The 12,014-nt window shown below is 38.9% G+C and overlaps 1 protein-coding gene across 9 annotated transcripts in view; it reads right to left on the bottom strand.

Moving 5' to 3' along the window:
- CCDC141 (coiled-coil domain containing 141) overlaps positions 1 to 12,014 on the bottom strand; it is a 232,836-nt gene that overhangs the window by 76,834 nt on the left and 143,988 nt on the right. For all 9 annotated transcript variants that reach the window (XM_004004541.5, XM_012132430.4, XM_012132415.4 and 6 more), the window contains exon 8: positions 752 to 924. In XM_004004541.5, coding sequence (XP_004004590.2) covers positions 752 to 924 — 173 coding nt within the window. The remainder of the gene's footprint in view (positions 1 to 751; positions 925 to 12,014) is intronic.

Genomic DNA, 12,014 nt, shown 5'->3' with positions numbered 1-12,014 from the left:
GTTAAGAGCAAGAGGTCTAGGATGCATTAGACCATTAATTTGGGTCCACGTATTTGGATTCAAATTCTGGCTCTGCCGCTAATTAACCAGTTACATGACTGCAAGTTACTTAATCTTTGTGTGTCTCAGTTGCTTGTAAAAGAGAACCTTAATAGTATATTATACACCTTGTAGAGTTGCTGTGAGGATTAATGAGATAGCGCTTCTAAAGCTGTTGAGATAGTGTTGGGCACATGGTGGGCTCTCAACTATTTAAAATGTAATTACTATTTGTTATTAATAATGTTATCTTTTAATTAGGGTTTTTCTTGTTGATCCATTAAGGTCAGAAATGAAAGGGAATTCTAGAACTTTACTTTTTCCAGAAAGGGACAGGGTAGACTCAAAACTTATGAATTAAAAGCCAGGAAGAAATCCCACGAAGATGCTAGGATACGAAAAGGGTACAGAAGGAAAGCTCTGTCTCTCCTTCTGTTCCTTTCCTTCCTCCCTCCTCAGAAACTCATAGAAAGGAAGTGTTAGCACCTTCAGGTCCTCAGGTTAGAATACAGCCTCACTTCTGGATGAGCAATGCTGTGTTCAGAATTACGGTTGACCAAAATTCAACAGATCCTTCTACGCCGTGTCACAATGCAGCAAAACATCAAAAGTAAGAAAAATAATCATACAACTTATTATTATTGTTTTTTAAACAGGCTGCAGACACTATAAAAAAGCCTGTTACACTGAGGAAGAAATAGACTTCACTTACCTGCAGGAAGCTAGTTGGCTGATCAAGGCTTGTCCTTTCTGCAAAGCATCAGCTGTGCAGTCTTTAATTTCTCTGTGTAATTCCTCATGCCTCGCCGCCAAGACAGGCAGACTTAAACCCTCTGATTTAAGGAGCTTAAGGTAAGCTTCAACTCTTCCAAGTGCATCAAATGCCTGCCAAAGAAAACATACTTTCATTTTCTGCCTGTCTAGTGTAAAGTCTACATCAGTGTGTACATAAAATACTAGAGATTAAACCAGCCCGCTCAATTTATTGGTTTGATCATAACCAAAAACAACAATCCGAGTCTTAGAAAACAGCATATAGCTTTTAGGCTTCATTTGGGGAAACTGGTCATAGTTTCGTTCAGCAGAGATAAATGTCAACACTGTAAAATTACCAAAATGATTTACATTGAAAATGTAGCTAAACAACACAGTTACGACTGTATAAAATTTGGAGAACCAGGTTTAATTTTGTACATTCTGTCCTGAATACAATGAACAAATGAGATGTTTTCAAAATATTATGCAGACTTCATAAGTGAATATCTCTGTAATATTCTTTTTAAAAATTCCCAATAAATTGCACTTTGGATCTGAAATGCCAGGGGGAAGTATTCAAGAAATTTGGGGGCTTTTGACACTTGCCTTTCCAAGTATAACATTTCCTGTTTACTCTACCCAAGGCATCTGTCTACAGAGACTGAGATTTGGTTCTGAAGCAGCGCAAAGACTAAGACAAGCAAATATTTAGCTTCTGACATGCATAATAGGATTATGAAGGAAAAAAGAAGGACATCACCTTGCAAACCAAGATATTGTCTTGAGAGGGGATTTTTAAATTCTTTTATTTTTTCCCTTTGTTATTATAGCAGATCAGCAACCAAGTATGGGAGATTAAGCTTACAGAGTTAGCACAGAGTGGATGAACACAGAGAGGAATTACGCTTTTGGCCATGAAGGCCTAGTTGGCACTGAGAAGGAGGAGTATATGATGTACAAACAGTGAAAGAGGACTATGGCAACATGAGGCAAAAAGGGATCAGAGTGCTGTGGTCTTCACAAGTCTCCATCTGTGAGCTTGGGCCTGGAGGCAAGACATGAGTTGAAGAGCTGGCGAAGAACAAGGGAGCTTTTGCACATTGCCCTTCCACTCTGCTGAAAAAAGTCACTTTACAGGTTGCTCCACATCACTTTGAAGAATACTCCTATCCCAGCAAGCTTGACCGGGCCACGGTCAGCAGGGGCCTAGGCTTCCTGCGTTGTTACACCCAAGCCAGAAAGCTCGGCTGGGGGCAACCAGGTGAACAAGGAAGATCCCATGGAGGACTTGCGAGAAATGAGAGCAAAGGTCTCATGAGTCAACTATCACCGAGACCTGAGAGAGACCCAAGAGGGGAGCAAGGCTGGGTTAACACTGAGGGAACACATTTGAAGCCAAACATAGAGATTACAACCATGGAGCTGTGTATCAGCACCTAGGCCTCTGCGTCTGGCCACCATCAAAGAGTTTTAAAAACTTGATTGAAGTAGAGTTGATTTACAACTGTATTAATTTCTGATGTACAACAAGATTATTCAGATACACATAAACACAGGGTTTATCACAGGATATTGAATATAGTTTCCTGTGATATACAGTAAGGCCTTGTTGTTTAACCATTCTCTACATAATGGTTTGCATCCCAAACTCCCAATCCTTCCCTCCTTCCCCACCATTGTCCCCCCTGGCAACCACAAGTCTATTTTCTATGTCTGTGAGTCTGTTTCTGTTTTATAGATATGTTCATTTGTGTCGTAGTTTAGATTCCACATAGAAGTGAAAACAGATGGTATTCGTCTAACTTACTTCACTCAGTATGATTATCTCTAGGTTCATCCACATTGTTGTAAATGGCATTATTTCATTCTTTTTATGAACAAGTAGTATTTCATTGTGTGTGTGAGTATACATATATACACATACCTATATATACATATACACATACCTATATATACATATACACATACATATATATACACATACATGGGGCTTCCCAGGTGGCGCTAGTGGTAAAGAACTCGCCTGCCAATGCAGGAGGCATAAGAAACGCGGATTTGATTCTTGGGTCAGGAAGATCCCCTGGAGGAGGGCATGGCAACCCACTCTAGTATTCTTGCCTGGAGAATCCTCATGGACAGAGGACCCTGGTGGGCTAGAGTTCATGGGGTCTCAAAGAGTCGTATAAGACTGAAGTGACTTGGGTACACACACACATACATATACAAATATACATATATACATACACACACACACACACACACACACACACACACACACACCCCACATCTTTATCCATTCATCTGTTGATGGATATTCAGGTTGTTTCCATGTCTTGGCTATTGAAAATAGTGCTGCTGTGAACATTTGGGTGCATGTATCTCCTTGAATTATAGTTTTGTTTGGATATATGCCCAGGAATGAGATTACTGGATAATATGGCAATTCTATTTTTAGCTTTTTGAGGAACCTCCATACTGTTTTTCATAGTGACTGCCCCTATTTACATTCCCACCAACAGTGTAGGAGGGTTCCCTTTTCTCCACACCAAAGGGATTGAATTTTAATGGCAGAATTGGAACTGGACAAAATTTGAATTAGCAAATGAAATCTCTCAAATACTCTCATACGACTTACATGTTGATATTCTTACATGTTTTTCCAGAATAGAATATCAGCCCTAGTGGTAAAGAATCTGCCTGCCAAAGCAGAAGACCCAAGAGACACAGGTTTGATCCCTGGTTTGGGAAGGTCCTCTGGAGTAGGAAATGGTAACCCCCTAAAGTATTCTTGCCTGGAAAATTCAGTGGATAGAGGAGCCTGGCGGGCTACAGTCCATGGGGTCACAAAGAGGCAGACATGACTGAGCACATGTATACACATTCTGTTTTCTGACCAATGTCCTCATGTCTTCTGAATTTGCTCTTTGCATTTACTGAAAGTGTATAAAGCAAATTCATCCCTGTTTATTTAGCAGATGATAGGAAGTAATACAAATAATCACTATAGTTTAATGAAAACTATGCATTTCTTCTCTATTTTGTGTTTTACAATTACTTTTCAGTCAGTCAACAAATATTTTTGAATGTCTGCTGAGTTCCAGGCATATTGTTCTTAACAACCATGCGAGGGAACAAGAGATTTTCCTTCTTAGGTGACAGAGGAAAATGTGTCTCAGAGAAGTTAAATAAATTTCACAAAGTCATACTTGTACCAGGGACAAACAGTATTTGTACTCAATCTGTCTGGCCCTGAGGCCTCTGCTCTTAAATCCTGAACTATGGTGCCATGCAGAAAAGGATTTCTATGGTAGGCATTGAGAGAGGGGCATTTCCAAGAAGACCATTAATCTTGGATGGAAAAGTAGAATTTAAAAACTTGCTTTTTGCAAATAGTGTCTACTGTTCCTTCTTACAGATGAGAAAAGATACAGAGAAAGATTGAGCAATTTCTCTTATGTTTATAGGACTGTAAAAGAAAGATAGCTTTAGTAAAGAAACTCTGGACCTGAAGAACTCTCCCTTATCTGATCCTTTTTCTTTCCTGCAATCAGCAACAGAGCCAAATGTCTCGAGTTCCTGATGTTAGATTTGAATTGCTCTCTCAATCTTTCCATAACACTGAAATGCCACTACTGTAATAACCACTCTTTCTGGAATTTTGTTTTGTATTTTTAATTTTATTGCATATTTTGAATAAAGTGGATTCTCTTGTTAATCAAGGGTTAGTTTTAAAGTCAGTGCCTAAAGCAAAAATCTGGTGTAGTCAAAATTATCATGAACTCCCTTAAATCATGCTTAAAGTTTAATGTATGCGTGCTTCCCTGGTGGCTCAGATGGTAAAGCATCCACCTGCAATGCAGGAGACCTGGGTTCAACCCCTGGGTTGGGAAGATCCCCTGGAGGAGGGCATGGCAACCACTCCAGTATTCTTGCCTGGAGAATCCCCATGGATTGAGGAGCCTAGCAGCATACAGTCCATGGGGTCACGAAGAGTTGGACATGACTGAGTGACTAACCACTCGAAACCCACGCACTGTAATACATACTTACACTGAGGACTAAGAGCCACTGAGCTAAACTAAAGGATAAATGAGACAGCTATACTTAGCTATGAGGACATTCGCATCATTCTTTAAGATAATTCTCAAGTTCTTACTGAGAATGGGGAAAGGATAGAGACTTCAAAAGTGCTTTTTCTTGCCTACAAGTTGAACTCCATTCTATCTTAAAATTAAGCCATCATAATCTTAACACATACCACGTTTGTCGTTGTGCTGAGGATTAAAGGAAAATATGAAAGTTAACAAGGGGTTGATGGCGGAAGTGTAGTAAGTACTTGAAAAATATTTGCTGGTTCTTTAAATCTTGACTGATCAGACATATCTTTGAAAAACCACTAAGAAGAGCATCACCACCTGCTGCCTGTTACTCACCCTGGGTGACTTTTTCTCCACGTGGCCCCACTGAACAGCTGTTACTCTCAGATCCTTGGCCACTGGTCTCATCTTCATGGGAATTAGACTCTAAAGCCACTGGTACATTAAATGCATGTGTGACATGACTCCACCCCATTCCTAAAGGTTATCATAAAAGGATCATTTCCTAATGGCACAGAAATAAATTGAAAAGCTAAACATTTACTTGAAGGAGGAGGTGGTAGATCAAGGACCAGGATAATTTGTTGTTGTTTGACTTTGAATTAAAATAGCCAGATTTTCTCCCACAGCATTTTCTAAGAAAGATCAAAGTGCCAGGAAAGTACTTATGAATTGCTCTGTGTATCACACTTCACAGAACTATAGCAGTAGAAAGGAGGTGAGTGATTTTTTTTCCCTTCATGAGCCCAACAAATATATTGACAAAAACCTCCTATATGCTGTAAGAGAGTTTATTCCTTATCCTTAATCCTAAGTTAACCCTAATGGGGATAATCTTTAAACCCAAATACAGTTAAATTTCTTAATTTTAAGAGAAGTCTTTCAAGATAATATGTCTGTAATTGTCTGCTGCTGCTGCTGCTGCTAAGTCGCTCCAGTCATGTCCCACTCTGTGCAACCCCATGGACGGCAGCCCACCAGGCTCCCCCGTCCCTGGGATTCTCCAGGCAAGAACACTGGAGTGGGTTGCCATTTCCTTCTCCAATGCATGAAAGTGAAAAGTGAAAGTAAAGTCGCTCAGTTGTGTCCGACCCTCAGCGACCCCACGGACAGCAGCCTTCCAGGCTCCTCCATCCATGGGATTTTCCAGGCAAGAGTACTGGAGTGGGGTGCCATTGCCTTCTCTGGTAATTGTCTGAATTATATGCAAAGCTCATTTCTCTTATTCCCATGTAGAAAACGATCTGAGTATCATTGTTCTCACTTAAACTACCCCCAGAATAGAACCGAGTGCTTGTGTATTTACTGGATCTGTAAGGAACCTGATATACTGGATCCAGTCTGGAAAGAATCTCTCCGTTGCACACATGGTACAGAACAGGTTATTTCTGGCAAGAACAGTGTGACCTCCATGTAAATGCCTTTGGAATGAATATTTCACATTTGGTTTTCTTTCCTTCACATCTCCCTTTTTCTTCAAACCTTTTGTTTGATGGTCAAATAGAAGTTTATGAGTAGGTTAGAATAAACAAGGATATAGGCACAAAGATAACATTTTCTCCCTCTGGGTTCTAGCTCTTTTTGACTATTTTACATGGTACCACTCAGTTCTTAAGAAGACAAGGAGGAGACAAATCATCTCTTTTGGCCCAGGCTTGGGAAAAAGTAAGGAGTTGCTTGGGCTGTGCTCTAAGATGCTAATAAATATCTTTTCTTTTTCCCTTGTTAAGCACAGGATCCAAAGCAGGCTGCACCAAATCAAACAGAGATGATATCAAGACTTGGCACATTGTAGTCTTTTTAAAATAGCTATGAGATTAATTATGTTGAGCACGAACCATGAATCATCAGCATAATTCTTATATCATGTTGTTTCACAAAGACGTTTAATACTGTTTACTTCTTGACTAATCTGAAGAGAAAACAACATGAAAACAAACAAAACAAAACGAAGAAACACTTGCAGAACGCTGAACATTTCCTTTCATGAATCCAGTTTAAAAAACAAAACAGCCACTATGGAGAAAACAAAAATAGAACTAATGACCCAGCAAACTGCTGGGCATTGAAAGAGACACATGTACCCCAATGTTCATCGCAGCACTGTTTATAATAGCCAGGACATGGAAACAACCTAGATGTCCATCAGCAGATGAATGGATAAGAAAGCTGTGGTACATATACACAATGGAGTATTACTCAGCTGTTAAAGAATTCATTTGAATCAACACATATATGGAATTTAGGACTTCTCACAGTCATGTTTAAAGTTTTAAAAAACAAAACAAAACAAAGCTTCAGCATCTTTTCTTAAATATCACCCAAGATAACTTCTGGTGGGTCCCAGTTTGGCAAGCTAATTCCTAATTCAGGCCTTGTGTAAGCTTTCAAATGCCATGGAGGCCAGGGGCAACAAGGTGCGGTAATTGTCAGTTCCCCATATTTGCTGCCTCCTACTGTTGCTCGGTTGCTGCTGGGCGAAGAACTTTAAGTATTGACCATTTCTTACTTATTCTGAGATGAGCCCATCTTAGAGATGTATAAACCAGACTCCAAAGTAGAACATTAGCAAGCTAGTCGATTTATAATTTATGGTTTTCTTTTTGTCTAAATTGACCTAAATGGTTTTAGGATGATCTTGAGAATACTAACATTGAATACATCCATTTGTAATGTGCGAAGCACTTATTTTTCCCACTTATTCAACAAATATTTATTGAAATCTATGGAGCATGTACTCTGCTATGAGCTGCAGGTATGAAACTGAACAAAAGCACTTGAGGCCGTGTTAGAGTGGCAAGTGCATATTAAACATACATACAAGGACAAATAATGACTAGCACACAGTGTGTGCCTGGCTGCTCTGTGCACTAGTCACGTATTAACTCATCTAGGTAGAACAAAGACTCTTGTGAGATACATATAATTATTATTTCTGTTTTACAGAGTAGAAAGCCAGATGCACAGAGAAGTTAAGTAACTGCCCTAGGTCACAGAGCTGACAAATGTCTGAGACTAGATTCATGCCCAGGCAGTCTGGCTCCAAAATCCATTATATCCTTTTACAAAAGTGTCATCCTAGCAAATGTTTCTAAGTATTCTCTTCATACCCAACAATTTCATTTATTTATTTACACTCCAATTCTCCCCTGCAAAGATTCTCTACATTTATCACTGATATTAAAAATTTTCATTACTGAATATTCCCTGAAGTAGATAAGAATTGTTAGATCATTTTAGAAAAGAGTAAACTCAAGTTCAAAATGTAAATTGATTCGTCACATAGTCAATCGTTTGTTCATTTATTCAATAAACTGTTTTGTACACTAGGTGGCATACAAAGATGATTAAGACAATCTATCTCTAAGGAGCACAGAGAAATACTATGGGAATAATAAGAAGTAAGCAATTAGTGCTGCCTGAAGACCTCTCAGAGGAGGTGATATGGGTGATTGGCAAGTCTTTCTCTACATCACTACCCTCCTTCTCAGATATGACACAGAGACTGAACTTGAAATTTGTGTTCCTGTGTACTAAAGTAATGAAGCTTTTCTCTTTCAGAATGTTCTAATCTCAACTAACTTGGATCAAACTAATCTCTTATGAACAATGTAATATAGTTAGTTCACCTTGAAGCTCCACATTTTCTAAGATTCTACTGCTTTTAATCATTCAAATAATTATTGAGCATCTACTACCCGAAAGACACTGTTCTAGGTGTCCTGGTGAACACAAAATTGACATGTTTCCTACCCTGAAGGAAGTTTAATTTAGCAAAGGGAAGTAAATCTATCCAGAAATATCTATACCAGGAAGAATATATTTACTGCCAATGGAGGAGATCAACAGTCTAAACTTATGCATACATTCATGCCTTAGAAGTCAGCTGATAGCAGTACTGTGAAAGATATTCATGGATGAATGACAACAAAACTGAATGTGTTGATTATAAGACTATTAAATATAGACTGAGTTGTGGGCTTTCATGAAAAATGTTAAGATGTTAAAGGTGTTCCTTGATTTTGATTAACTTTTCTATTTTAGATAGATATTTAATAATTGTATGCTAATTGTTGCTGTTTTTCAGTCATCCAGGGGTGTCTAACTCTTTGTGACCCTGTGGACTGCAGCACGCCAGGCCTCCCTGTCACTCACGAGGGAGCATAAGATAGAAACTTCATGGCATGCTACTCAAGACCTCTTAATGCTTGCCTCTTTTACTCCTTGCCTCTCGTTACTCTCAGCTTATACCCTACACTCTTGGCAAAACAAATTACCTTAGGTTCCCCAAACATGGCACAGTGTTATACTGTGTAGCCTTCCCCAGATCCCTTCATGTCTAGTCTTCCGGTTTAGCTCACTGGTAGCTCCTCTGGAGAAGCCTTGCTTGACGCTTTCCCTGGGTCAGGTTAAGGATCTCCTCTATGTTCCCTATTGCCCTAGGGTTACTTCATCATGGCTTCTCCCACAGCACACAACACTTCCGTTTCCGTCTCTCTCCTCCAAGTGAGGCTGACGGGGTCTTGAAGAAAAGGATTTTACTTCTCACTGCTTTAGCTCAACTACCATATACTGCATGACCACAATGGGTTATACAGGGTACACAACACACTGAAGTGAAAGTGAAGTGAAGTCGCTCAGTCGTGTCCGACTCTTTGTGACCCCATGGACTGTAACCTGCCAGGCTCCTCCGTCCACAGGATCTTCCAGGCAAGAATACTGGAGTGGGTTGCCATTTCTAGCTGAATGCAAATGGGGAAGAAGGGAGGGAGTAAAAGGAAGTTGCTTTTCTAAGAGAAATGGAAGTTGTTCTGAAAGTGAGAAATCACAGGTTGCTAAGAATTATGAAACCAAAAGCAGTTATACTATCCTTGATCTCTAATGACAATTAGCTTGAGTTCTTGAATTCATTTCTATCACTTCAGCAAATTTCTTCTGAATAACATTTTTTGGATTTTCTCCTTGGACACATTTCTTCTTTTAATCTGTACCACACTGGACCATTTTCATTAATTGTTTCTCATATCTGGCCTAAAACATATCTATTTTGAAAAAGGTAGAACAGTGTGTATATAAATTTTTAAAAATTAACCAAACTCAGTGCTTAATTATTTGGTTTCTGTCTGAAACAATAATGCTGCTATCAGTTCAGTTCAGTTCAGTCGCTCAGTCATGTCCAACTCTTTGCGACCCCATGAATCACAGCACGCCAGGCCTCCCTGTCCATCACCAACTCCCGGAGTTCACTCAGACTCACATCCATTGAGTCCGTGATGCCACCCAGCCATCTCATCCTCTGTCGTCCCCTTTTCCTCCTGCCCCTAATCCCTCCCAGCATCAGAGTCTTTTCCAATTAGTCAGCTCTTCGCATGAGGTGGCTAAAGTACTGGAGTTTCAGCTTCAGCATCATTCCTTCCAAAGAAATCCCAGGGCTGATCTTCTTCAGAATGGATTGGTTGGATCTCCTTGCAGTCCAAGGGACTCTCAAGAGTCTTCTCCAACACCACAGTTCAAAAGCATCAATGGTGCTATAGGCATTACTTTTTGTATTGCTGTAAATATCTGAAAACAGCAACATCATTCTTTAAAAAAAGATTTCAACTTTTCAGCAGTGATGGCAGAAGCAGGAGAAGCTGTGAAAATTACTACATTTCAAAGTGTTTCTAGTGTGTTCCTCCAGTCACCCCAACTTTTGCTTCACCTGTGCCTTTAGGCTGATGACCCAAGAAGCAGACCATGTGGCTTTGGCCTCAGTCTCCCCTGCTTTCTTTTTCCAATGAAATCATATGCTTGGGAATGGAAAGTATAGGAATGAAAGTTTGTGACCCATCAGACATGTTTTGCAGATTTAGGGTCAATCATCGTTGTCATATAAATACAGGCTTATATTATTCTACTCTTGAAAATGTATATTTATTCTCTTTCTGGTTCAAACCACATTCCTAACAATGATAAACAGATTTTGAGTGATCAACACACATGAACCACAGCTTCTTTTGTGAACATGCCAGAAATATAATCTGGCATGTTATTTCATGATAGGTAATCATGAAAGATGAAAATTTGAAGAGATCAAGATGAATTATAATAATAAGTGTTATGTTTATATTTCATGCCATGTCCTCATAACTCTTAGCAACATCTGGTAACCAGAGAAACTCTTCTCCAACCAGCTATTATCCGATGTCAAAAATCAACCCATCCTTGTATTTGTTGTTGAGTAATTTAGCAAATAGCCTCACCAAATGCAGTAGATAATTCTAAAATGATATCGGAGTCCCTCTGGTTCTTGAGTTACATGACTCAGTCTCCATTTGAATCTAGTTATGAAAAACATCAGTAGCACTCATAAAATTTCGGGATACAAAATTGATACACATAAATCTGTTGCTTTTCTATACATTAATGATGAACTATCAGAAAGAGAAAGCAAGAAAAAAATCCTATTTAAAACTGTAACAAAAAGAATAAAATGTAATACTTAGGAATAAACTTAGCCAAGGAGGTGAAAGACTATAAAACACAAGACTGAAAACTATAAAAACTGATGAGGGAAACTGGAGATGCTACAAAGAAATGGAAGGATATAATGTCTTCTTAGGTCGGAAGAATTAATATTATTAAAATATCCATACTACCCAGAGTAATCTACAGATTTAATGCAATCAAAATACTCATGAAATTTTTCATAGAACTAGAACAAATAATCCTAAAATGTATATGAAACCACAAAGACACTGAATTGCCAAAGCAATCTTGAGAAGAAAAAAAAAGAATAAAGCTGGTAATATCATGCTCCCTGACTTTAGACTATATATTACAAAGCTACAGTAATCAAAATAGCATGGTAGTAGCACAAAAACAGATAAATAGAACAATGGAAGAGAACAGGGAGCCCAGAAATAAACCCACACACCAAGGTCAATTAACCTACAACAATGGAGATAAGAATATACAGTGGATAAAAGATAGTCTCGTCATTAAGCAGTGCTGGGAAAACTAAACAGCTACATGTAAAGGAATGAGATTAGAACATTTCCATATACAAAAATCAACCCCAAATGGATTAAAGATGACCTAAATGTATCACCTGAAACTTTAAAATTCCTGGAAGAGAACACA

The sequence above is a fragment of the Ovis aries genome, chromosome 2 (assembly GCF_016772045.2).
Source record: "Ovis aries strain OAR_USU_Benz2616 breed Rambouillet chromosome 2, ARS-UI_Ramb_v3.0, whole genome shotgun sequence".
Lineage (NCBI taxonomy): Eukaryota > Metazoa > Chordata > Mammalia > Artiodactyla > Bovidae > Ovis > Ovis aries.
This window is presented reverse-complemented; position numbering and strand designations above follow the sequence as displayed.